A 27,963-nucleotide genomic window follows, 5' to 3' on the forward strand; every position below is an offset into this window, starting at 1 on the left:
CACACATGTGAATTACGACAAAAATACCCTTGTTTTATATTTTCTTTCCAATTCAATACCCTTGTGTTTATGGTATTTTATTTCCATTAATCAAACTTTCTTCTATCACTCTTCTAGAGAGAGAAATCTTGGATGAGAGGAATAGTTAGAGAAATCTTCCATTAGGTCAGAGAAATCAACAAAGATAAATCCTTCACACTTTCTCACTCATCATCTGTTCTTCACAATTTCTCTCACTAAAAACTTCAATGGAGAGTTCTTGCTGGGGAAAGACCGAATTTTACATCTCTCTTGTCCCTCCATTGAACCTTCCAAAGGATCCAAATACCTTTCATTCCTATTCAGAAACTCTAACTCTTACTCAGATAAGATCACACTTATTGATGTTTATTCTAATGAAACCCTAACTTTTAACCAATTCAAGTCCATGGTACCTAGGGTTTCGAATGGTTTAATTCAATTAGGTATTAAAAAGGTGATGTCGTTCTCATGTTTGCCCCAAATTCTGTTCAATTTCTTCTTTGTTTTTTTAGGTATTGGAGCAATTTCAACTACTGTTCATTCGCTTTACACAAAAGAGAGTTTACGAACAAGTTAGGGGTTATTAACCCAAATTAATGATCATAGTTCCAAAATTATTGAAAAAGGTGGAAGATTCGAACTTACCCACTGTGATTTTAGGGTTTTCGAGTTGGTTAAAAAAACACGTCATTTTCTAAGTTGATTAACCTATCCGGATTGAAATTAAGGTTTACTTCCTGTTCGATTAAGCAAAATGATACAACTGCAATTGTAAACTCATCTGGTACAACTGGTATAAGTGAAGGTGGGGACGAGGGGTATTAACTCCTGGGAACTACATTTCTGTATCTTTAATGTACATTTCTATATCTTTAATGGTGTCTTCATATCAAGATTTGTATGGGGAGATGAATTTTGTTTTTTTTATGTTTCCTTCCTGTTTCATATATTTGGGCTTGGGAGTATAAGTTACCCACAATTGCAGAGAAATCTTTGACCGTAGTTTGTTGATCTTGAATTGATTCCCTTAACAATTCCTCTTCTTCCACCGGATCCTTCTCTCCCTCCTTTTCCTATGTCATCACTCTCTCTCTCTCTCATAAGTTTCAAACATTTCTCTGTCTAGCGTAGTAATAGAAGTTTATTAATGAAAGAACGAAGAAGATTATATTGAGATAGAAATTAAATATAAAACAAGGGTATTTTTGTCCTGATTCACATGTGAGATTCACACACGCTCAATTTAATTCTGAATTGACGGTTTCCGGCCACTTGAGGGTGTAAATCAAAAGTTTTAAAAAAATGGGGGTGTAGTCCTAATATCAATATAAAAATAGGGGTCAATGTCAAAATATCCCTAACTTTTTGCCTACCTAGGATGGGAATACTATTAAGGGCCTCCTTTTGGACCCTTCACCCAATCCCCCTTTACCTAAATGGAAAAAGATGAATTCAACTTTAATGTATGGACGTCGATACGCAATCAAAAAGATCAATCTTTTTTTCCGTTACAATAAAACAATTCTTTGACGAGATAATCAAGTGTTAAGAGCTCAAAAATATAACATTAGAATTTAGAGTGATAAATTTTATAGAAATAAAAATTAGACCGAGAGATGGAACAAGAAAAGGCAAACAAAAGATGAAGTTGGAAGAAAGAGAGATTGAAAATGGAAAGAGAAAAGAATTGTGGTGAGCTGAGGGTTGGGGGAAGCAAAACAAAAAGTTGCCAAAAAATTATACTCAAAATTTTATATTCGGAAAATTTTCTTGTTTCTCCCCCATTTTGTAGACAAAAAGATACCTTAGCTCGGGCACATTTTCTTTTTTCATTTATTGAATCTCTAATAAATACATCCACTAAAAGTTCATAAAAATGCAATACATCATTGAGTTGTAAAAAGAGAAAAGAGGACTTGCCAAAATTTTCTCAGTTAAAACAACCAAAAGTGATTTCAAGATCAGTCGGTACTGGAACACTCATTTTTAGTGTATTAAATCCCAAAGTTTTCTGACTAGTTACTCTGCATCTTGAAGTTTTCACGAGTCTAACATACTAATCTTCGGTGGGTTCTTCAGAATCTGGATCTTCAATCATCTTTTGAAGCGAATCAACATCGCCAGCTTCAGAGAGTGTATGTGTCCGAAGAGTAACTGCGTCTTCACTGGGTACCAAAAATAAAATGACAAGAGCATCAATATACAATAATGCAGGATGAGAAGGTTATAAAATATAGAAGCTAAAGAGTTCATGAAAAGATGCGTACTCTGTAACCCCGAATATCTCCTTTATGATCAAAGAGCTGTCATTCGAGCAGAACTCTGGTAACTGGTTTAGACATACAACAAAAGGATATTCAATTGACATGCCAAAATCATATTTCTTGCCGATCTTATAAACTCAGGAAATCAACTTTATTCACCACAAGCAGAATTCAGTAAAGATCTGGGGATCTTTGAAACTAATTTATGTCATTTTTTTTCTTGTTATTTAACATAAAATGTTAATTCCAACCATAAGCTTCTGTCAATCACGTTTGCCTATTTGAAGACCAAAAGGTATGCAAAAATACCATATCTATGTGGAAGTGCAGTATAACATAATAATACCTATTAAATTTAGCTTTGGTTTTTCAAGAAAAGTTGCATCTTTTTCAAGATATGTGATTATTGAGCCAAATGGAGTATTATCCTAAATTTTGAGTGATCTTAGTCGATCTAATGTTCTATCTTGGTTGATCTAATGTTCTAAAGATATAAGTAGAAATACACGTTTACCTCAGATAAATAAAATATCTTTCCGAAAAGGGCCTGCACAGCAAGTTTTCTCTTAAAACCTTTCTCTGAGTACCCTGAGACGTCCATGACGACTGGACCTGAAAATGATATGCAAGTCGTCAGAATCTTTGCAGCATTACTGAAAATCAATCATCAGATCTTGTGTTTTCTCCTACTAAGTTTAGATCAATATATTGTTTTACATCATTAGGTATCTTGTTTCATAATTTAGACGGATGCATTCTATTTGAACTTCAACTTGTACAGAGAATTGTGCCCTCAAATGAACTCAAACCACAAACGTCTATAAGAGATCAAAAGACAACAAACAGGTCAAGAGTTATTCTTAATATATTTCACTAGAATTGCCCACTATCTAAAAGTTGCTTGCATGCCACTACATGTCATTGGTTTTGTAAAAGCTTTAAACACTGCAAAAGAGAAAAATTATTGGATACAATCGTCTCAAACTTCAAATAATTAGTTTATGTTTCTGCCGGAGAGAGGTTTTTTACCTGGTTTTTATCAGATTGGTTATACTGAGTGTACTAAATGAGATCTATCAAAGGTGAGTTTAAACTATTATGTATTGAACTTTGTCCATCAAAACAGTAAGGTTGAACTGAATTGGCTGAATCTTTTTACTAGTTAGAATGTTTGTTTTCCAATCTGAAAATTGTGGTTCAAATTTTTGTTCGTTCTTTCTCTCTCTTAAAAACCATAGGTCGGACGACCCTCGCCGGACCGGGATTTGGAAGGTTCTTAGGGTTTCAACCCTAGCCAGATCTAGCAAGGGTATCTGTTTGAACCAAATTTCTGCAAGATCTGAAGGTTTAGGGAATCAGGTAATGAAAAGAGACGATTTCCTTGTCTAGGTCTTTAGGTTTTGATTTGGAGAACCCAAATTATCTAGTGAAGATTGTCCAAAACGCACAGGGCTCCAAATATAGCATACTGAAAAGGTATATCCTAGCGTACCCGATACTCACAAGGTAGTGTATCACGTACTGGTACCCGTACGTGGTACGTCGTCTGGTACCAGAGCGATCCAGATACCAGGTTACATTGAGTGAGACCTAGTTCAGTTTTTGAAGAACAAGTTGCTTAGGATAGGCTTCAGCGAAATGGTGTCTATGAGGAAATTAGAAAGAAGAGGGGTTCTTCTTACTATAAAGCATCTGTGAGCTTGTTGGTCGGGGTTGAAATTACTCACAGGGGATTGAAGGAGCTCCAACTTCAAGCTGGAGTTACAACGAAAGGTTCTCTATTTTCTTTTTAGAAAGAGAGAGGAGGTGGTGATGGTGGTGTGGTCAGTGGTGGTAAAGTGAAGAAGATGGAGATAGAGATGTATTTTCCTAGATTTAATGGGGGTATAAGTGTCATTTGGTACATTTCTGAGGCTACCGTTAATTTTAGACTTGTTTTGAAGTCTGAAAAAAGTGGGATTTTATTCAGCCCATTCAGACTTTAAGCCAATTCATCCCATTCAGCCAATCTTTCAGATTTTGTTAAGAAAAACATCTGAAATCCGAATTGAGGCCTAATACATGGAACACCTCTGACAATCCCTTTCCAGAGAGAAGTGAGAGAAATGATGATTAAAATAACGACTAGACCTGCACAGAAGCAGTAATGGCGTTAGTTACCTTTATCCCTTACAATTCGTCTTGAGATCTCATTTAGAATTTCGGCAACATCTGAATCGTCCAGACCAGAAGCTTTCCTGAGTTGAATCAAATCAGCAACCATGTCGGGGTTGAAGGGCTTTTCATTCATTGCATACCGGATATACTTCCGCAACAGTTCCTTTATATCAAAACCTGTCTGAATGTAAAAAAAAAAAACAATTGTATGAAGACATGGAGCTGAACCAATACTGTGTGAGGAAATATACTAACACGACTACACGAGCATTAGTGTAAGACTACAGTTTGGAGTGTGCTCCCTAGATGTGCTATTTCACAAGTGAGATTGAGAAAATAAGTATGACTAAGATATCTGAAGGCAAAGTTTTTAGACAATGTACAATCTTACCCATCCAACGTGTTCAAATTGTTTGGAGTGTTTCCTTCATTCTGTTCGGAGTTTGAAGAGAGCGAATGAACTTGCACCCACTCATTCTGATCTTAAATTGTAAACCCATTCTTCTGATGTATTAAGAGTAAACCACTAATCTTACATTCTTACTTGTTATCAACTAGAAGTTTAGAAGTGTATGTAATATAAACAGCATATGCCGACCGCAAGCTTACTTTACCTATGAATACTCTTATGTGACCTCTGTTTACGATACCGGAGAGAAAACTATTAACTATGTAGTACTCCTGAGGGTCAACAGGAAGATAATTCACCCATATATAGGACCCGAGCAAAGGATTTGACCTATCAGGCTAGCGCGCCTAAAAGGCCCATTCTAATTAAGTTAGGGCATGTCAATTACTTGTAGTCACTCGGATCATTTTTCTCTACTTCAATAGAAATTCTTTTATTCGGAAGAAAACTAAATATTTGATAAACTAAACAAGTAAACAGTTCTAAACTCTAACACGGACTGTGGCATAATTTATCAATTGAAAGTTTAACCAAATAAGAAAGGCCTAGTTAACACATCTTTGTATCAACAAGTTATCTTAGGGTGAACAGATGGAATGTAGGATCATAGTATCGTACCCTAGATTTCATCTCCTTCTTGAACCCAGACCTAGTTGGACCACTCAAATCACAATTCTTTATAAGAGAATTCTTGTCATCTTGTAACTATAAAATTGCAAATAAGCAGACCTAGTAGCTTCAAGCCATACCCTGGAGATCAAAATCTCGACTTGGAACAAAAGCACCAAATAGCTACATCTTTACTGGTTATTAAGTGCTGGCCAATTCAAAATTACGGAACTAAACATACTTTAGAATCAAACTCTGATTATCGTCCTTATATTTAAATCTTTAGTCCAACTCTATTAGAGTCTAAAGATGTTAATTATAAAAGCGAAAATTGTTAGCATTCAATAAAAAACTTCTGAAACAATAACAATCAAGTAAATAGAAATCAATACTAGATCAAAGTTTTTTCTCTCTCAAGCAAAATAAACATGGGTTACTAAACGACGATTCGAAGTTTCACCATTTCATGTTAGACATGAGATATCATTCATACCTTTTGCATAAGCTCCTTAAGAGCTGAAGGCTGAACCTCATCCCTTCCTTTCTGAAACAACTCATCTATTGATATACATAACATAGCATTTTTATTCACCTGCAAAAAAAAAAATCCCCAATTATTTTCCTCATAAACTTGTCTTCACAAACAAATAGGAAAGAACCCATTCTGTTACTAAATAAACAGAATAATCAAAGTTTTGTGTTTCTATCTTATATATAAACCCTAAAAACCATTGAAATGCAAACCCAAGTTTGAAGGAATCAAATTTAAGAGATAAAAAAAAACTCACCAATTTACGTCTTTGCTCCTTTGGGGAATTAAATTTCTTAACAGTTTTAACAAATGCTATAACAAAAGTGACTCCAAGATAAGTCAAAGGAACAGCAAGAATCCATGGAAGTTTACTAGCACCAACTCTAGGACCAGGGAGAGCTTGAGTAACCGATCCAGTGAACTCAACTAAATCCAATGCCTTCTCTTGAATCCAGGGTAAGTCTTCTTCTACCTCTTCTTCTTCTTCTTCTACAACTTCTTTAGGGTTTTTCTTTTGTACTTCAACTGAAATCTCTTCTATTTTCTTTTTAGCCATTGTTACCACAGAAAGGCGAGTGATGGGTATGTTTTTATGCAAGAGAGGTAAAGTGGGTAGGGGGAAACGAGAAGCGCCATTCCGTAAATTACCAGTTGCAGCAATGGCGGTGGAAGGTCCAAGCAGATATGAAGAAGAAGAGAGAGATGCCATTAGAGACAAAAAGAAGTGAGAGAGAAAGAGAGATGCCGCAAGGCCTTCCTAATTTCAGCTCCGAGGGCAGAAGGCTTTTTTTGGCTCACTTTCTCTCTCTCATCTTGTTATGAAACATGGGTGAGTTTATGGATTGATTGTTCATTTCCTTCAAATCAAACTAGTTAAAGCAAGGAACAAACATTACTTTATTTTGCCTAATTTTGTGTTAGGGCCTAACATGGATTTTTTCCCTTTATTTTGTGAGTTGAGGAATTAAGAGGGCAGAACTAACCAGTTAGGTGCCCTGAAATATTAGTACTTGAATGAAAGATGTGGAACAAATACAAATGTTGATGGCTACCTATTTTCTCGAGGGGTGCCGTGCCGCTAAAGGCCCCGTATAAAATGTTGTAGGCCTCCGGATTATACATGGGACTTCTCACAATTTGTGTGTAATTCGGCGCCCTACAACATTTTAGCCGAGGACCTTTAGTCCCTCCCTTTCTCGAGAATCTTTTTCAACTGAAACTGTGCTTCTGCATTTTATATCAGTCATACACGAGATATCACTTGAAAATGCAATGGATTTAGTTAAATATTGTGATTGTTTAGATGAGATTGTCTTTGTGTGCGTCTCTCATTTTTATTCAGGTATGTCTTCACTTGTGACACTTCTCGTAGTTCAACAAAAATTTAGGGTTATTTGAATTGAGATTATTAGGGTATAAATAATGTTGTTGGGCTTCAGGCCATTGTTATTGTTGGCCTATAGGCCCGTCTTATTAGTGTTTGAGTGGGCGGCTATCGAGCTTATCACATCTATGATGTATCAAATGCCAATTATCACGACTTACGTAGATCGTAGTCGTCTTCCGAAAAAAAAAAAAAAAAGGTTGATTTCAAAACCAATATTTCTTACTGGAATAAAAAGTGCATGCAAGATTTTCTGCGTAACGTTGCGCGCCACGATTTGACCTGAACAAGAGTTGGCAGAGCTAGGGTGGGAAATAGACCAGGGCAAATTGTTTATGGTAGTGGTGGGGCAACAGGGTGTGTCGCCACGAAAATGGACCAGCTCGACCCGTTTGTAAGGCAACACGGCACGACATCGAACGACGCATGTCGTGGCGTGCCAACCCGTCATGGGTCAAGCGGGGTTGTGGCAGTCCGGGGTTTTAAGCTCACATACCCAGGCCCGGCCCTGGGCCCAAAGCAGGCAAAGCCTCGCTTTGGGCCACCACCTGATAGGGGCCACATTTTAGTATCCGATTTTAAAAGCCCCCACATGTTATAACTCTTATAGATAGACTTTAAGGGGCCCCCAAAAATTTTAGAACATGATCAGGGGCCACATTTTAAAACAAGAGTTTAAAGGCCCTCACACCAGTCCAGCCCACACTTCTTGTTGACCCATTTATAACTTAACCCTAGTGTTAGGCTCCCAATCCTTTAGTTCCATACCTCTTCTCCCCAAATTTTTATCAACAACCCACCACCGTGAAAGATACCAACAAGATCTACCCCGCAAGGCCACAATCATCCGTTGTCCAATCCACAAATGAACCACTCATCCACTCTTTCTAACTCCATCACCACTTCTCCGCATTTAATATATAGGACGTGTTTATTTATATTATTATATATTACAATATTAGATTTTTTTCCTACAAACTTATAATATTAGTTAGTATTATATTATATTGTAGAGTCGATACAAAAGAAATAATCGTTTAGCAGATACTTAACTCTTTTTTTTTTTTACCTCACTGCTAAGTTATTTCATTAATCTTCGTTACTTTTATTGTTATAATGTAATAAGGATATGATAATTTGAATTCTACTTTATTAATTTTCGTCTTGTTGTTAAAACAAAATTAATTTAAGTTTCATTTTTTGGATGGTTTCTAATATTCTTTTTTTATGTTTTTAGTTATTTCTAATTAGAGTTGCCAATAAGCTAGGGTATTTTCAACCCTCCTAGATACTAAAATTTATTTAGAACAAATCAAATTCTTCTCATAATAGGAAGCTCAGAATGTGGTGGCTGGTAGCAAAAAAACAATTTGATATTTTCTCCGACAGTATAAAGCGTAAAACAATGTTATATACATAATGTATTTGTCATCTGAATTAGATAAATTTTATTTTGCCTTCCATGAACCTAAATGACCATTATTGTTGGGAGACATCTACATCCGATCTAATATGAGATTTTGTAGACACGTAACTTTAAATTATGTTATGTAGCGATAGCTCTTGCGACCATATAATCAAGGTAATTTTGGAACTAAAATTACTTCTTTGCTTCAAGTCATTGAACAAAGCCCTAAACTTTTCATGCTTAAACCAAAGGGTGGGGAAAACAAAAAAAAAAAAGATGTACCAAATATCCCCTATCCCATTTTAGCATCACACAAGGTGAACCATGTCTCGCAGGCAAACTATTTAATGGGAATGATGTTATATATGCATTTTCGAACGAAGTTTGGATAATGGGAAAGATGTTAAGTTTTTAATTATATTTTCATAGGATGGGCTTAGGGTCGACCTTAGGTTCGGAGAATTTAAGAGGAAATTTGAATTTGTGTATAATATAGAAGGCCCCAATTTTAGATTTCGCTTCGGGCCACCAAAAACTCAGGGCCGGCCCTGCACATACCCGTCAACCCACGACACGTTAGGAACGGGAAACACGATCTGTCACAACTCGTGGTGTTGACGTTCCTCACCTGCTACGCCACAGTAGTCCGTTAGAAACAAGTTATTTAGTTTACAAAATATTATTGCCACTTTGTTGAAAGTAGTTATTAATTAATAAAATCAACAGTTAACAAAATTATTAATTAATACAACAAAGTTGTGTCTGGTGTGGCGTGTCTAACACGCCATGACTGCTAATCGGGTCGTGCCGCCACGACTAGGGCTGGAAAAACGGTCTGAAAATCCGAAACCCGGCCCTAACCGCCCGATCCGAGGCAACCCGCAGTCCGAAGAGAGCCCGACTCGGGCTTACCCGGCCCGAAACTTCGGGCGGACGCGGGCGGGACTCGGGCAGAGCTCTTTGCCCGACGTCCAGCCCGATAAGCCCGCCCAATAAGCCCGCCCAATAAGCCCGCCCGAGAACCCGCCAGATTTAACCTAATTAGGGTCAGTCTGATCCAACGGTTAAAACTCTTTGGCCTCTCATTCTCCCATCAGATTTAGGGTTTGGTATATAAGCCTAGTTTTCACTTTTCCTTCTTTATTTTCTAGGTCATTTTAGAGTTTAAGAGAGAGACAGATAGAGAGAGAGACGGAGAAAGAGATTGAAAGAGAGAGACAGATAAAGAAAGAGGAAGAGAAAGAGAAAGAGAGAGAGAGAGAGAGAGAAGAACGGCTTGGAGAACCAGAGAAAAATGAAGTTATGAAGATCAAACGGCGTTTTAGAGTTTAACCTTCTAGGGTTTTTTGTTGATCCGACTTTTGCTGTAAATAACTTAATGTCTAGACGAAGATCAAAAGGAGTTATGAAGAAATAAAAAAAAAAAGGTATGGAGACTACCTTTGCTCTTTTTAGATGAAGATTATTAATGAAAAATCAAATCTATATATCATATCTGTAATTTTCTCATGGTGATGATGTAAACTTACCTTTTTTTTTTGTTGAAAATAGGTTTAAGTTCTGAAATTAGTTATATTATAATTGTATGATTATATATGTTAGTGTTAAACTATTATTTTTCTTACACAATTTCCTTTTGTATGCAGATGAAAATCAGACTTGAAGATTTAGAAGATACATCTTTTTTTGTTATTAAATTTTTGGTTTCTTTTTTTGATTTATGTAATTTCTATGTTTATGTATATTTTTTGTGTAAATCTATTTTGATGTATTTTTTGTCTTATATTTGTAAATGAACTTTAGGAAAATTTAGAATGATATTTTTAATTGGATACAAGTTATTGAGTCGTGAATGAATTGCAAACAATAATGATATTTTTAATGAAGTTTTATTTTAGACGGAGTCGGGATTATATTAATATAATGGGTGAATCTTAGTTTAATATAATGATATTTTTAATTAAGTTTTTTTATATTATTTTCTCTTTAAAAAACCCGTAACCCGCCCGTCCGAGCCCGTTAGAGCCCGATCGGACACTCGGGCATAATCGGGCCGCGGGCTTCAAAGAGGCTCATGTTTACCCACCCGAACCCGCCCGATCTCTCGATTGGGTAGCTTACTACCCCGCCCGAGCCCGCCCGTGCCCGATTTATGAGCCCGAACCCGCCCGATTCCCACCCCTAGCCACGACACGACCCGTTGGCTGCCATTAGTCTGTGGCCACACATTCTTTCGGTCCATGTAGACTAGTTTTCAATTTGTCTGCTCAGACAATTAGACTGATTAGGCAGACACTTGAAAAATTTTAGATGTCAGTTGTCTGTCTGAACACGTCAGAACGAACAAACGAACACTTTCGATTCTGAACATTCAGACAAACATGACCAAAACCTATATAAAGGTGGCCATAACTAACCAAATGCTCTAACACCCACAACATGTAAATACATGTATACAGATAGACATAAAATGTATAAGCGGGTGGTTGGACAAACGACAACGCCAGACAAAGTATTGTGTCCGTGTCCTTCCACTAATTGTAAACCGGTCGTTAGATAGTGTCTTTCTCCAACATTTGGTGCCCGCCGGCTCGGTCGTCGAGTCCGCAGAGCATCATTTTTGTTAGTTAGATTACCAACCGGCGCCCCAACCCACGTATTCCTATACCCTGACTTCTAACCGTGGAACGACCTACAAAGACCTCTCTCTCTCTCTCTCTCTCTCTCTCTGGAATACGAGAACAGAAAGGGTGTCTATGGAGGGAAATTCGGGCACTGAAGAAGAAGAAGAAGAAGAGCAGCTAGTGGAGTTGGGTTCTTACAAGGTACCGATTCGACTCGTACGTGAGCCAGCAGAAGAGATTTTACTTCTATGGGCGATTCAACAACCCACCCTCTTCAAACAGAACGCTTTGGTTCGTCAATCTTCTCTCGAACTGGTTCTGGAAGCTTGTGGGCATCGCATCTCAATCTCACAGTCACCATCATCCATGAACACACCTGGTGTGACTGGTGCCGTAATGTGGGATAGTGGTATAGTTTTGGCTAAGTTCTTAGAACACGCTGTTGATTCTTCTTCTCTCATTCTTCAATCCAAGAAGATTGTTGAAATCGGCTCTGGCTGTGGTTTAGTCGGGTAACTAACTCCCCCACTCTCTCTTTACTTCTAGCAGTAGGGTTTAGTTGACTCTAAAACCGGACGAGTTGACTCAGTATGACATGCTAGTTGTAGTTACAAACTAAGTTCACTTTTATGTATTTGGTTTAGCTCTAGTTCTGCATTTTTCATTTCTATTCCTTTTTCTTATGAAACAGAATTAGGGTTTTGATTATTCTGCTTCAGCAATGCCTGTCTCTATCACACAGAGTTGTTTTAGGCAATGCTACCTGATACGCAGATCGCTCTGGTATGTGGTATAGGAACCGATATTTGGTACGCTACCATGTTAGTATTCGATATGTTAGGGGTCTACTTTTTCAGTACCCTATTTTTATTGAGGGCCATTTTAGACCATCACAGACAATATGTAAGCTTTATGATGCATTTATAATGGAAACACCTATTTCATACATCCTAGTAAAACTTAAAATTGAACAAGTTAATTGAAAAATTATTGTAGTTAGCTACTCAACTAGTCGAGCTTATAGATTTTTACAAAGACTTTGAGTTAATTAAACCTAAACATTTCACTACGCTAATTTTGGGGTTCTGGATCGTCAACCCACCCAGGAAAGGCGCAAAGGGGAGAGTGTGTTCAGTAACATTGGTTTTACGTACCAAGCTGTAGTGGTTGTAACTTGTAACTCATGTTACGGTTTGATTGGAAACACTGATTTTTTGTAGCTCTGTCATTGTTAAAGTATATCGGGAAACACTGATATTTCGTCTGAATTATTATTGTCCAGTTCTCTTCTCCTTTTAGTTTGAATTCTATATTTTCCTTTTAATAGATCTGTTGTGTTAATCTGTCCTGTAGAGTATCGATTGATGGGTATATGGTAGTAAGTAGTTCTGCTTGTTAAAATCTATTCGTTTGGGTTTTAAACAGTTGTGTTGGAGCTCTTTTGGGTGCAGAAGTTATACTCACTGATCTCCCTGATCGGCTGAGACTTCTTAGGAAGAATGTCGAAGCGAACGTGAGAAAAGGGGATACTCGTGGTTCTGCAACTGTGACTGAACTCATATGGGGGGATGATCCCGATCCCATCTTGATTGACCCTCTACCTGATTATGGTAACAGAAACCTCTACTTTTCTTTTCTATCGAACTCTTTATACATGACTTCATTGAGTTCAGTTTAAGACAAGTCTTACTGTTAGAATGAATTGAATCTTAATGAAGAGAAAGGAGGAAATCTGACATTTTCCTGTAATCCTGTTTCCTAAGGGGGTGCACGGTCACACGTTCAAAGTTCCAACATTACATGTCAATTGCCCAATATATCTTGGTGCTTCTTCAATTCTCGTCTTCAGTTTTCGACTAAATAATGTACTTGAAAAGTATTTTGTAATGTTCCCTGCATTTTCATTTCATGTCACTTCAATTAATTAGATTAGTTGTTGCGCGTGCATTTTGCATGGTATAGTTAGAATGTCTGTGAATCTTGACTTTGATATCATATTTCTACTTTTTTCTTCGCGTCACTAAGGTTTTTCAACAGGGCCATTCGGGCACCATTTTATCCTTAAAATGTTAATAAAAAAATTTGTTTATCACTGGCAAGGTCTTGTATCTTGTGAAAGGCTTCATTTTGCAATTAAAGGCATAGAAGATCTTATTTTGAGGCTTTAGCTTTATGTAGTACAAACTCTAAAGATCGACCAAGTCACAGTAATATTCTCAACAATGAAACGTAGGAGACACTGAAATGTACGACTTCTATCATGTTCCAACACATCTTAGGGACGGAGGCACCCAGGCAGGGACATCTTAGTGGGACTTGGTGCGTTCAAATATGGGACTTTGCAGGGACGTCCCGTGAAATGCAAGGGCCGACACATGGGACACCTTAGGGACGGGGGCACCAAGGCAGGGACATCTTAGTGGGAGTTGGTGTGCTCCAACATGGTACTTCGCAGGGACGTTCAGTGGAATGCAAGGGCTGGCACATGGGACGTCTTAGGGACGGGGGCACCAGGCAAGGGACATCTTAGTGGGTGCCTCATAGAGGTTTTTCGAGAGGGGTATTTAGAATCCCGTTTATTTGATGAAAAATCTATAGTCAAGGGTTTAAAGTGATCTTCCTAAAAGATTACATTTTGCAAATGTGAGTGAAAGAGTATGCTGTTTTCACTCTCTAGCTTCATGTCGTACAAACTATACAGACGGCATAGCACTAAGTTACGCAATGGTAGGATCTTCGTAGTTGTAGTGTGTAATTTACTTATCAGTACTTATTTTGTGTTTCAGTTCTTGGATCAGATGTGATCTACAGTGAAGGCGCAGTGACAGATCTGTTAGAAACTTTGCGAGAACTTTGTGGGACACAAACCACAATTGTTTTGACAGGAGAACTCCGAAACGGTAAGAACTAAGATACCAACTTTATCGAAATGTTAATTCAACACGATGTTTGTTTCTTCCTTTGTAATAATTTTTCCTTTTTGCAGATGCTGTTATCGAGTACTTCCTGGAAGTGGCAATGAAGGATTTCTTAATTGGTCGTGTCGATCAAGCTAAATGGCATCCTGATTATTGCAGTAGTAGAGTCATGATGCTAGTTTTAGTGAAAAAACCAGAAGTACTAGGGTTTGAGGAATAGACAAATGCATATGCTGCTTAGGTTGGAAGATGAAGAGCCAATCTCTACTTCCTAAGGTCGGAAACCCCATTTGCAGGGAGATTTTTGATTACTAGAAGTGCGATGACCACTCCAGATCTATTTTCTCAAGGGAAAAGAACTCCCATTGACTCCAGTCCATATAGAAGAAAATATCAATGGAAAATTGTAAGTTATTGTTATGCTTACTTGCAATTTAGGATGAATTTACTCTTTACTTTTTGCATAATCTCCCAATGTTTGTTAGAACTATAGTGTCCTATTGGAACACTCGAGGAACCAACATTCTGGATTTTAGCTCAATGTAACTCCCGTCGGTTACGCATCTAATGGCTAAAAACTCGCAAGCAACTTCAGATCTAACGGCTACGAACCAAGGCATTAAACTTGGAATTTTTCAAATTTAGGAAAAGGACAGGAAACAAACACTACCAAAATTTCAAACATGCTCCTAGCAGAATAATGTTCCTTCTGTAAGGTCAAAGGTATGCATGTTAGACTTGGAATTTTTTGAAGCTGGGAAGCTTCTAAAACTACTTTTCAACCAAAGCTCATTTTAGTATCTTGTACTCCAAGAGAATTGAGTAAACTAGGAGTGCTGAGAAAAATCGAAACCGAATTATGCTTATAACCACACATCTTAGACGCACCATACAAAAATAAACAAATTAATAATGCTCGTTGGCTCGACAAAAAAATTGACCTGAATGATCTGACATCACAAATTTTACATATGATATCGGCATGATTTAAGTAATTTACCTTGTTCGGGCCACTTTGTAGGTCAAATTACGCTTTCCATGATAAGATTATTATTATTATTAAATATAGGGATAATTATAATTAATTGTTTGTCCTAATAAAAAACTTATCTATATAGATCCCATGCTTTAATTAGTTCAATAAACTTATACTAATATTTTCCTCCTAATTAGGTGAGAGAAAGTAAAACCTGACGAAATACTTATATCAGTCTCCCTTGACAACATACAAAAATCAACAAAAAGAAAAAGATTCAAAGAAAGAAGCTTGAAAAAAAGTCTTTCTTTGTTTTTTTCATTCAAACCTAACCCTCATAAGATATCTATATAAGAAACTTGTAAAAGAGTAACCCAAAATCCTATTTCATAAAGGAAAACTCCACAAAATTTTCAGTTACTAAGTAGTACTTGCAAGTCTTTTCTAGAACAAGATCTAGGGCTTCTATCCATGGCTACTGATCCTCAGAGAATCCATCCGGTGGCAGTAGACATCGAAGCGCCACAAGATGTGCCTTTAGTCCATAGAAACTCTTCGAAATCAGAAAAAGGCGACCCAGAAACAAAACCAAGATCTTCGCCTTTACGGGGAACCATACAAGAAACCTACTCAAAACCACCACCTAAGAGCAAGAGAAGTTGTTGTTGCAGATTTTTCTGTTGGACAATAAGCTTACTTATACTTCTACTTATCATAATTGGAGCTACAATAGGTATTCTGTTCTTAGTTTTTCGACCAAAACTACCCGATTACTCTATCGATCGACTAAGAATTGCCGATTTTCAACTTGAGAGTAACATGAGTCTCTATGCAAGGTTTGATGTAACAATCACAATGAAGAATCCAAACAAGAAAATTGGTATATATTATGAAAATGGTAGTCATTTAAGTGCTTATTATAAAGGAGTTAAGTTAAGTGAAGGTTCTCTACCAAAGTTTTATCAAGGACATAAGAATACAACAGTTCTTGCTGTTACATTGACTGGCGAAAACTCGAATGCTACGACTCTGTTGACTGATATAGCGGCGGAACAACAGAAGGGAGGTATACCTTTGTTTTTAAGGGCTAAAGTACCAGTTAGGGTTAAACTTGGGAAGTTGAAGCTTATGAAGGTGAAATTCTTGGTTAAGTGCAATGTTGTGGTTGATAGCTTAGCGGCTAATAATTTGATTAGTATTAGGAATAGTAGATGTAAGTTTAGGTTAAATCTTTAAGGATTGGGTTTCTCCTTTCCACACAAATATTTATACACAGAGAGCTCTACATAATTATGGATTTGGATTCTGATATTGGTTATTATTTTCTTGTTCTAGGCATTTGCTTTCACTCTGTTGATATTTTAAATTCTTTATTATCGTATTAATTTCTTTGAGATATATATATATACTTTTTTTTGTTGAACTATATATATATTCATTAATAAATTGGTATTGTATATGGAATAACCTTAGGATATATTGATTAGTTTATAATTTATTGAACAATTATATAAAGTTATCCATAATGAGAAATGCTATTTGGTCAGAAACGGGGGCTGACCACAGAGCGAGAACTGATGTGGTCGGTTCTCACTGGCTCAAGTGTTTCTCTTTCCACATGCCCGGCCCAATGGAAGAGGCACAGTTTTCTGCTCATGATTGGCCCTAATTTTTGGACCAATTAGCATTTCTTTGATTTTTAGATATATGGAATCCACTCGTTGACACCTATTCAGCATATGTATCCAATCCTGTACCCGACCCACTTGGACTGGCCTCCTCACCCACAAGGCCACGACACACGGCTTCCACGATAACATGGGATCTTTGAAAAACTGACTTTAATACAGCAAAAACATAAATTATTTGCATTATAATAGCTGTTTTTTGTTACTGGAAATGGTGCTCAACCTCATAAGAGGTGCACCACATTCGGTCTCACCACTGATGTGGAATTATTTACAACAAACTCTCCCAAGACCACGTCATGGTAGAGCGAATCGTGCTGATAACGTGTTATAGGATGGTGCAGACCAACCTTCTAGGCTGCTAATGATAGCGTCCAATGTGTCACTTCTGCGCCTCACGGTTTTAAAAGGCCTCACTAGGGAAGGGTTATTAACCTCTTCAGAGAAGCACCGCACTCCGTCTCACGGTAACAACAAATTTTAAAATAATAAGATAAAAAATAACAGGCCATGGATTTATTCATAATAAGCACCATCAGTTGCAAACAAGACTGAATTTGACACAATATGTGCTTCTCTTTTAATGCTAAGAAATTTTCATTTTACACTACAAGTCTTTAAAATCAACCTGTTTTCTCAAACACCTAAAAACCAAAAATACCTAATGGAGAAGAATTAACATAGGAAAAGGGAAGACACTATAAGTCTTCTCCTGCCCAATCAATTAACCTGCACTGGCAACACTTCTCCAATTTTTTCTCTATACAAAGCCATCTACCTGTTTCTCCTTTGTCTTATTTTGACGCAATATAAATCGACAAAAAGCAAACTACGGACTGAGATATGAAATTAAGGTTTACCTGTACTTTTCGCCTCTCGCCTATATTATTTTGCTTCAAGTCGAAAAAGGCTTTCTCCACATGATCAATCTACTCTCTTCTTACTTTTGTACATTCGAAGACTTCAAAAACAACAAGTTACCTGTGCGGCATCGGGTATGGCATCGAAGGTATGCTTGTTGGTGGACCACCAATCATTTGTCCTGGAACTGGGGCACGAACACCGTAAGCCATGTGCGGAGGTCCAGGAAGATTAACTGGAGTGCCAACTGCTGGAACTAGAGGTCCTCCAATAGGCTGGCCCATTGTAGGAGAACCATAGGCAGCCGTTGGATGTTGAGATTGTTTGGTGGGTTTACTTGACGAGCTTCCTGGAGTAGACCCATTTGCTTGACCTGTGATTGGGCCCTGAGGTGTTGATACATCTCCACTTCCCACGCTAGTGATGTCATGGATGCTCGTTCTTCTTCTATCCTTGTTCATCGAATTTAAGCGAATGAAATACTTTTGTGCATGACTGGCTACTTGGGTAGGTGTTCTTGATACAACAAAGTTTCGTGATATACTTCGCCAATCTCCTTTGCCGTATTTATCCAATCCAAGAAGAAATAACCTGTTGCATCAAGATTATAAATAGTTGAATTACTAGAAATGAAAAATTTACTGAGATTCAAATCTAGTAGTTCCTTTTTTCTTTTGGAAAACTCTGAATGAATATATTCAAGAGAGGAAAAGATTTAGAGGGAGGCTAGCTTAATTAAAAACGATCTGGACAAAAATCCTAGTATTCGTCCATCGAAATAATGCCTCGCTTGAAACACTTCAGACTATTTAATCATAAAATGAACTATCTTTAAAATAAATTGTGGAAGTAATAAATCACAGTTCTTCATGATCAAAAGGAAAGCTAATTTTTTTGTATGGAAAAATGGCATCTATCTAGAAATATCTTTGTTCTACCCGAGATCCTTATATACGAGTAAGGAGAGGAAACACAACAAGATTAAAAGGAAAAAAAAAAGAAGCGAAGAAAAAAATTTAATAATAATTTCCAACAATTGGCAATCTAAAAACGCGCATTTTGGAATGGTGATACATTGAGACGACCCAACATCTCTACTACATGTAACAATATCACTCGTCTACATTGGAAAATAAGCTTGTTTTCTTCCGTTCTTCTTAATCAAAATGTTGTGGAATTCAACCCCAAATCAGGAGAAGTATAAGTATACAAGTGTAAACAACTCATGCTCAAAAGTAAATTCGCTCATTAAAGCAAGCAGTTATGTATCTTCTCTGTAATTGGAAGGAACAAACAAAACCAAGACATTCAGTATGTTTCATCAAAGCATTGGTTTCTTTCGAAGAAGTAAGGATTTAGCTATATCAAACACTAGTTCATCTAGTTTAGTGTATATATGCAAGTAGAAATACGTAAATCGTATTAGTTCGTCACTCCCACAATTTCTAATTGAGTTAGATCTTAGGACAATTCTTTCTATCCAATGGATCTTTTTTGAACAACAAAGATGAAGATGACAAGTTTTGAGCCCTTAATCGCTAACAGGACAAGCAACTTTATAAGTGATAACTAACATTCTTACTCCACTTGATTTTCTTTGTAATAAGACTTCAATCGTTACAAAGCTCATAATACTTCTTGCGAAGGTTGGAAGAAGAGTTTTATGGGTTCGGAATGTTTCGTTTAAGTGTATAGCAGAGGTATTAATTGTTTCATAACCCTCTTTTACTTGGGAAAACCTTTCTCTCTAAACAATACCTATTGGAAACTCTAGATAGTAAAAAAATTAACTTCTGTAAGCAGACAGAATCATAACCGAACTTCGCATCAATCTAATTGATGCATGATTGACACCCATGAAGATGTTTGTTGAAGGCGGCGGGGTTTATATTCATCAGCAACCAACAAGAAACTTGATTGATATCTCTCCAGACAGTTAGAAACAATAATTGAAACTACGAAAAGTCAAACTTTAACAGAAAAGCTTAATAAAAAAATTTCAGTTTTATGAAGGAAAAATATAAACTAACGAAGTAGCAATACTTAATTTAGGGGGTATGGGTAACCACACTTCTTTGTCGGTATGATCAAGCAAAGTCTAAAAAGTGTCAACCAGTTAGATGGAATTCAAGTTCATATTTTATTCTAAGACGCAGATTGATATTAACTGATTCATCAAGATCTGGGCCCAGCCACCAATGCAAGAAGTTCAATCTTAAGCAACTTGTAAAATATAAGTCAATAATAAGAGAGGCGCACTAAAAACTCCCAAACCCAAACTTAATTTTTTAAATCAGGCAGTTATTGCTGCAAGAATTCTAATAGGAAGAAACAAAATTTTTGAAATGTTTAATTATATGATATAGATATGAAGACCCACAAATCAGTAAAATAATGAAATAGTAACCAACCAATACCGATAAGCAGTAAACCTGTATGTTCTTTTCACAGAAGATATCAATATATTCAGTTAAAAGAAAAAGGAAAAGATTAGTATGGTTTACCTGTGTTCATCCTCTGTCCATGCAATTCCCTTACGGCGTTCTTGTTCGGATCTTGATGCCTTACTTCCATGATTAGCATCACTCTGAAAATGCCCAAAATTGATACTCTTTTTACTAGTCCCACCCTCGCTTCCATTGTCGGCCGATTCCTCTGAAGTAGAAATATAGTTAGGTAAAGGCACAATACCCGCCTCAATATTGTTAAGATCTTCGACCAAGAGCTCATAGTGATGTTTAATCTCTTCTATAGTTTTCCCAGGTACAGCTTCAGTGATTTTCTCCCAACGACCGATTGAATCTTCAGGATTGATAACTAAAGCAGTCTCAAATGCTTTCTCCTGCTCTATTGTCCACTCAGAGCTATTGCTCATAGTCTCATTTGTGTCCATATCCTGCTTTTGTTCAAATTGGCTCTCGATTTTTTTTATCGAAAAGGAGATAATGGCTTTCAGATCTAACTAAACTAGTCTAAAATCAAGAGCAATAACTATATCCAAGACCCTGAATTCATACAAAGAAGATTCAATTTTCTCTATACCTCCAAGATAGATGGTATAAAGATACAAAAAGATGAGATTTTCTAGAAAAGCTCTTGGAATTTGGATCTGAATAATTTCTGATAGGGGAATCAATACCTACTGATTAATTGGTAGACTGGAATTATTTATATATAAAGGATCTAAGTTAAAAAAAAAACCTATTTATTTTTTTGCTGGAAGCAACAAGAGTAGGTGGATAGGTGTGTGAGACCTAAGAGGAGGAAAAGCACAAAGAACTGAACAGACCCAAGAAGAGCCAAACTAAAACCTGCATACCAATAAGAAAGGTTCGCCGCCACCGGAACCACCACTAGAACCACTACCGGAACCACCACTAGAACCACCACCGGAACCACCTCTGCTAAGATATCAGGTCCAAAGAGGAGGAAAGAGACTTGAAATTCCAATTTCACCAAATACCAACCTATTGATGAATGAAAAATTCAATAATATATTCAGTTAGATCATGAGAAATATCTGATTACCCATGATGCAATCAATGAAGGTATGGAAAACTGAAAGAGAGAAAAAAAAAATTAATAATGACGGCGAATATGACATCAAGAGATGGAAAATTGGGGTTTCTGTGAGACTAAGACATGTAAAAATAGACCACAGAAAAGAAAATTAAGAAATAAAAAACCAGTTGTTTGTTGTGGTTATAGTGAAAGATCTTAAATGACCTCCCAAATTAGAAAACACCTGGTTCACTAAAACCCCACCCCACTTGGTAAGCAAGTGTTTTAACAAATGCTCACAAAAGAATAACAATCTCAATCCACACAAAAACCTAACCATTTTAAGTTTTACTATCAAGAAACCTTCATTTTTACAGTAACTAAACACCAAGATATCCACTTTTTGCTTTTCCTTTTTTTTGTTTTCACCTAATTAATCCAAAAAGTATACAAGAATCAAATTTCTTTCTTCATAAGCAAAATTCCAAAAGTTGAGTCACAAGCCAAACAGTAAAATCTAAAAGTCATGAAACTTTTAAGGGTTTAAACAAGAATTTAAAGTACTAACCTCAAGATACTCATTCATGCTTTCTAGGTTTAAGTTTTTCAACCAAGATTATGAAATCCATATCCACAATCCTTCCCAAGAGAGAAGATCTTCCTCTACCAATTCTATCATCTAATCAAGATAATGAATACAAAAAGATAAATTATAGAAATAGAAGAGTAATGGGTTTATATAATTGAAGGGGACCAATATCATTCAAAAAGCTAAAGAAACCAAAACCAAAAATTGTAGCAGTAAAACCAGCAATATTGTCAAAAATGGTTACCATATGAATCCAAGAAAAAAAGTTAAGAACAACTTTAAAGGGAAAAAAAATGAGGGATACCCAAAAACAAGGTTAACCTAGAAACAAGAAAAAAAATGATTTTGGTGCATGAAAGAGACACTATAATTGTCTGATTTCACAAAGGGTAGGTTAGAAATTGTACATGACATTGATGGGTTATCTTGAGAGATCCACAGAACAGATGATGGGTCAGGAGTTGGCCCCATCTGGACAACTATTTGCAAGGAACATGCCAAACTCCATTAATATCTGGACCAATATGCATAAGTAGAGAGAGAAAGAAAGAAACATAGAGAGAGAGAGAGATTGGTATTTTAACAAGCGGTAAGTGTAAGAAAACTAAGATGTCTGGACACTGAACAAGGATTAAAGTAAAAAAAAAAAAAGCTAAATTAGAATCTATGTATGTAGTTCACTTGTTTCTTCTCACCTGTACTAGATTTTGCCTTGTTCAAAATAAGATCATGAGAAGTGAAATCATTCAATTAAAGGAAGTGGGGATCTTTTCAAATTACAGTTTGCACGAATCATCACAACAAAGCTTTAAGAGACCTCGGAAACATCTACCGTGAGCTTTTCATAAGAGTAAACTGATGGGTCCGCTCCTTTAAAAAAAATCTGATGGGTCGGCAGGACTTCCATTTTGGATCCTAACTGCCGAATTATTACTGGCCTAAAGCCCAACAAAATTAAATGACTTATAGCCCACGAATGAAATGGCTTAAAGCCAACAAAAATTACTTTATTTATACCCGAGTTCAATTTTCTTGGATTTGCACTTTCATAGATCAAACTGAGACCTCCGCATTGCAGAGTACATGAACTGACCAACTGGGCTACCAGTTGTTGGCTATCAAGTCTAATGTAGGCTACTAAGCCAGAGACTCTTAACTCAAACTCAAACTTAAATGTGTATGATGTGCGAAATTTTAACTCTATTTTTTAACCATAAATTATGGTGGCCAATACGCGGACAACTGTTTTTCTTATATGGACAACTATCTTATGTGGACAACGCAAAAAAATTAAATTTTTATATAGACATCAGTTTTTAAGGGGACAACTCTCTATTATTTTCACTCAACTCCTCTTAGAATCAGATGTATTATTTGATGACCTCCCTCTTTCTCCATAAACCCTAGGTTAGTTTAGTCTTCATCTCTTCTATTACTTGTTCTTCATCATCATCCAAATTTCTAGAGAGAGAAATTCCTTGGAGAAGCATTGGTGGTTATGGCATCAAACAAAGGCAAAGGAGTTGTGGTAGAATCTTCCCAAAGACAAAGGTTAGAAGCCTAAAACTCTAAAACCAACCATGAAGAAGAAGATGGTATTGATGGCAGAGAAAATCGGAGAAGATGTGGAAGACGACGATGGATCTGTTGGTTCCGACTCTGAAAACGATGGTGAAGAGGAAGATGAATCTGGTAATTCGGGTTGTGCAAAAATATGGCATAACAGAACATCACTTGCGACGAGAATCTGACATAATCAGAAAACTTGCCAGATTTTCGTTGCAACTTAGCTTCTGTTATGCAATATTTTCGTCGGTTTTCTGCGAAAATATGGCATAACAGAAGCTAAGTTGCGACGAAAATCTGGAAAATTGTCCGATTTTGCCGGATTTTCGTCGTAAGTTATGTTCTATTTACCTAATCAATGTCATTAATGTATATTATGGAAACACCCGGAAAAACTTCTTCAGGTGCAGATTGAGGGATTTTGTCTTCTTCATCCATCTAGGGTTAGATAAAAAAAAATGGTAGAAACTACAGTTTACTTTTAGTAGAAGTGAAGAAAGAAGAATAAGACTAAGAAGAGATTTTGTCTTCTTCATCCATCTAGGGTTTGATAAAACAATGGTAGAAACTACAGTTTACTTTTAGTAGAAGTGAAGAAAGAAGAATAAGACTAACAAGAAGGAAGAAGATGAAGAAGAAGACAGTTTAGGTTTTCAATCTTTAACAATTATTTTTGTTAGTAGTCCACAAGTTACTAATTATTAGTATTTAAGACTTTATGGAGTGTCCCCTTATTAAATCAAAGTCAACTAAGTCAAGCATAGTTGACTTGCATCGGGCCCGAAAATAGTTATCCATATAAGAAAAACGGTTGTCCGCGTATTGGCCACCTAAATTATTAGTCCTAAATTTACAGTTTAAATTTGATATAATTATTGAGTTTACTCCGAGGCCGGAGCCCTAGGGGTGGGAAAACAACCTCAAGGCCATGTAGCTGCTTGGGTCCGCCCGAGTTTGAGGTGGAATTCGGCTACTCGATGCTCGTCACGGGCATACACCCGATCTGTCTGACATGTAATTAGCGAGCGAGAAGTGGACAGAGGGCTTTGATCGGATAACCGTCTTTGTTTAACCCGTTAAACACGACCAGATGGACCGACCGACCGGTACCTCTACTGGATAGACACGGTCCTTTGTTTTAGGGTGTGATCCCATGTCTATATAAGGGACTGCTAACCCTTAGATCATAAACCCCTATGGTTTCTTAGCACCTCTTCTATAGCTTACTTGGGTGCCTATATATACATCATTAACACGAACTCTCGACTTTTCTGATGTTGTATGATTTGTAATTTGTATCAGACTAGAATCTTGTAATCAATGTAACCTTAACCTTTTTAATGGAATTTAACTATATAAGTAGTTTAAAATTAAATTTTTATTCATTATTTTATTATTAGGTTAGTTGTCAGTCCTGAACCTGACAGACCCCATACCAAAGAGGTTCGCCTGGTCAGCCGGTCAAAAGTGGGCAATGGTAAAAGGAATTTGTAATTTATCCGGACCGAGTAATTGAATGGAAAACAAATTTGGTTCCCATCTAAGACCGACCCGAAAAGTTTAGTCACTCGAACAACCGGACCGATTTCCACCCCTGTCAAGGCCTATTTGTGAACTTCCACCAGCAGGACCAGAAGATTTAGCGAGTTAATGTAAAAGTGTTTTAGCTACTTTGTTCGGTTGAAAATATTTGGATTTATACTTTAATTGGTAAAAACTCCAAATGTAATGCAATCAATGCAAATATTTTATGGAACGACTTGCAACCCTCTTACAACTTGTTGGAAAATTCTTGTGACATGTTGTATGTTTCTTGCAAATTACGAAAATACAGGGAGTTGAATACTGAAAAATATGAAGTGATCTTTTGTAATTGAATAAAAAAAATTTAAGGAGTCTTGACCAAATTTATCTCCTTTTAAGTAATTTTAAAAAATAATTTTTTAGACTAATAATTTACTTTTTGAATTTCCATGTCTTTGTTCGGATTTCTGTATGATAGTCGAGAAGATTTTCATCTATTAAAGGGGCCAACAAGAAACATACTTTATGATGGTGAAGAAAACCCAAATCTATTCACACCATTAACTGGTCCGCTATTTGCCTCCCCAAGAAATTGGGTCGGCTTGGCTTTCGCTTTCCTATTCTGGATAATCAAGCTTTCTTGAGTAAACTCATCTGGCGTCTGATCAAAGATCCTGGCTCCCCTTGGGCCTCCATCCTTAAAGTCAAATACTTTCACAAAGACCAAAAACCTAAAGGGGCGAAAAATCATCACTCTTGGCTCTGGAAATCCATATCCAAACATATCGATAAAGTGTCCAACCTTACTTTTTGGGATACTAATAAGGGTACCAACATCAATATTTGGCATGACTACTTGATACCAAACCACCCACCTCCGTTAAACAATACCAATAATAGCCATCTGTCTGTAGTGGCTCAGCTTATCAGCAATAACAAATGGCATACGAATATTTTAACTCAATGTTTTAACAGTGATCTATGCAATGCTATTTTGAGTATTAATTTACAGGCACAACAGGAAGACACGGCCAGATGGTCATTAACCAAATCAGGTAAATTCACAATTAAATCCATGTACTACTATTTGCGGACTGAGCACTATCCTTACGATACTAAGGAATGGACTTTCATTTGGCACATGCCAGTAACTCCCAAAATCAAACTATTCTTATGGAAATGTTGTACTAACAGTTTACCGGTCAGGGATAAAATTGGTAAGTATATTGGAAACAACTATACATGTGAATTTTTTTTAGAACCAAAAACAATGATACATGTCCTCTTACATTGTGATTTGGCGGCAGCTATTTGGTTACATTATAATGTTCTCACGATTAATATCCTTAATCTTCTAGATTGGATCACTTCATGGAAAAATATAGATGAACAGATAGGTAGCCTATTCGCGACTATTCTTTGGCAGATATGAAAAGCCAGATGTGATAAATGCTTTTCGTCGGTTAACATCCACCCGATGATGATCATAGATAGGATTAAATGTTATACTAATTTCATCAACCAACATCGTTCAACGCAACAGAGTGACAATATTATTTTATGGTCACCACCGACAACCCCTTTTGTTAAAGTTAATGTGGACGCTTCTTTTATAGCAGTGCATGAATTAGCAGGTATTGGATGTATCATGTTCGATAACCAAGCACAGTTTATAGCGACAGCAACATTCAATATTCGGGGTCAAAATGCAGAAGAATGCGAATGTGGGGCTATCATCAAAGCTCTTGAGTGGTCTACTAAAAAGAAAATCGATTATCTTCATATCGAGAGTGATAACCTAAATATAGTACAGAAACTAAATAAAGAACAATCTTCGATTTCCTGACAGACAGAAAAGCTCGTAAAAGTGGTGCACCAGCTGGAAGGGAATTTCATTAAAGTAATCTATACTATCCCCAGAGAAGGCAACAACAAAGCAGATCAGTTAGCGAAATGGGGTCGTATGAACGTGAGAAACTGGTTGTGGCTCTCTATCTCTGATCTCCCGGAAGATCTATATAATAGTATTAGCTAGTTCTTCTTTTTTTGTACCTCAACAATAAAAAAAAAATGTTGAAGATTAGATTCAAAATTTTAAATTAAACCAATAGATAGCTTCTTTCAACAAAAAAAAAAAAAAAAACCAATAGATACCTTCATTAAATTCTATTGGGTTTCTGATTTTTAAGATTCTTTAGAGGTGTAATGAAACTACTATTTAGCCATAAAAGAAATGGTATATTGTTTAGGGCTCACTAAATTTGTATCTGATCTTACAACTCAATCAGGTACAAGTAATTCTCTCTATCAATTTGGTATTCTTACTTCACAATTTGAAATTCGAGATACGATTAATATGAAGATTAAGTTTTTCTCTAGCATTTGGTGTTCGTACTTCAAATTTTAAAATTTGATGCGTTATGCCTGAGTAATTTGGTAGAATTTCTTGCTCTAGTGTTAGTTAAAATTTGAGAACGAAACTTTCTTGAGCTTAACTTTGTTAGGCAGCTAAGTATCAAAAATATTCTCCGGAGAATAAAGACTTTTGTCTTTTTAATCTCTAATCTTCAACCTTACCTTCGACCAGAACCATTTCTGACCGCCACCACCACTACTAATTCTCTTTCTTCTTTCTCTCTCCCCTCGACCCCCTCTCTTCCTCTTTATCTCCTTCTCTAAAACAGTCAATCAAGTTTGAGGATTCCCCAAACTAATCGGTTATGCCGACGAAGACTTTTCTTTCCCAAAACATAGAGAGATAGAGAGAAAGGGAAAGAAAGAACGAAAAATAAAGAAAGAGATAAATAGTGGTGCTCAGAGTTGGAGGTGGTGGTCGGAGTTGGTAGTAGTGGTCGAAGGTAGTGGTCGGAGGAGGGAGATGAAGATTAAAGACTAAAAGTCAAACAAGCGGGCTCAAATGAAAGTTTTCTCC

At 36.7% G+C, this 27,963-nt stretch overlaps 3 protein-coding genes and 1 pseudogene across 7 annotated transcripts; 2 read left to right on the forward strand and 2 right to left on the reverse strand.

Moving 5' to 3' along the window:
- Positions 1 to 1,826: 1,826 nt before the first annotated feature.
- Positions 1,827 to 6,989, reverse strand: LOC147566429 (ribosomal RNA small subunit methyltransferase J). Its single transcript, XM_086652932.1, has 6 exons — positions 6,249 to 6,989; positions 5,954 to 6,052; positions 4,446 to 4,623; positions 2,800 to 2,897; positions 2,289 to 2,350; positions 1,827 to 2,186 (listed from the first exon to the last, which is right to left on the reverse strand). The coding sequence occupies exons 1-6, from the start codon at positions 6,699 to 6,701 to the stop codon at positions 2,078 to 2,080; spliced, it is 999 nt and encodes a 332-aa protein (XP_086509058.1). The 5' UTR covers positions 6,702 to 6,989; the 3' UTR covers positions 1,827 to 2,077.
- A 4,321-nt stretch (positions 6,990 to 11,310) lies between these two features.
- LOC147566430 (S-adenosyl-L-methionine-dependent methyltransferases superfamily protein) lies at positions 11,311 to 14,781 on the forward strand. Its single transcript, XM_086652927.1, has 4 exons — positions 11,311 to 11,920; positions 12,834 to 13,018; positions 14,195 to 14,308; positions 14,395 to 14,781. Exons 1-4 carry the CDS (start codon positions 11,541 to 11,543, stop codon positions 14,544 to 14,546), a joined length of 831 nt encoding a protein of 276 aa, XP_086509053.1. The 5' UTR covers positions 11,311 to 11,540; the 3' UTR covers positions 14,547 to 14,781.
- Positions 14,782 to 15,667: 886 nt separating this feature from the next.
- On the forward strand, positions 15,668 to 16,611 carry LOC147566431 (NDR1/HIN1-like protein 6 pseudogene; annotated as a pseudogene). The gene has a single exon (XR_015237421.1). The product of XR_015237421.1 is annotated as an NDR1/HIN1-like protein 6 pseudogene (transcript).
- Positions 16,612 to 17,484: 873 nt separating this feature from the next.
- LOC147566432 (transcription factor SRM1-like) lies at positions 17,485 to 22,789 on the reverse strand. Of its 4 annotated transcripts, XM_086652936.1 has the most exons (5): positions 22,186 to 22,270; positions 21,921 to 22,031; positions 21,171 to 21,318; positions 20,356 to 20,856; positions 17,485 to 18,442 (listed from the first exon to the last, which is right to left on the reverse strand). In XM_086652936.1, the coding sequence occupies exons 4-5, from the start codon at positions 20,742 to 20,744 to the stop codon at positions 17,968 to 17,970; spliced, it is 864 nt and encodes a 287-aa protein (XP_086509062.1). In that variant the 5' UTR covers positions 20,745 to 20,856; positions 21,171 to 21,318; positions 21,921 to 22,031; positions 22,186 to 22,270; the 3' UTR covers positions 17,485 to 17,967. The 4 variants fall into 4 exon arrangements, with proteins under 4 accessions (XP_086509062.1, XP_086509059.1, XP_086509061.1 ...); XM_086652933.1 differs by lacking the exon at positions 22,186 to 22,270 and adding an exon at positions 22,637 to 22,789 and having other exon boundaries at positions 20,356 to 21,318; XM_086652935.1 differs by having other exon boundaries at positions 21,921 to 22,634.
- Positions 22,790 to 27,963: the final 5,174 nt, after the last annotated feature.

This window comes from Eschscholzia californica, unplaced genomic scaffold (genome assembly GCF_041429995.1).
Source record: "Eschscholzia californica isolate CP2 unplaced genomic scaffold, dmEscCali1.0.p SCAF_1, whole genome shotgun sequence".
In the NCBI taxonomy this organism is placed as follows: Eukaryota; Viridiplantae; Streptophyta; class Magnoliopsida; order Ranunculales; family Papaveraceae; genus Eschscholzia; species Eschscholzia californica.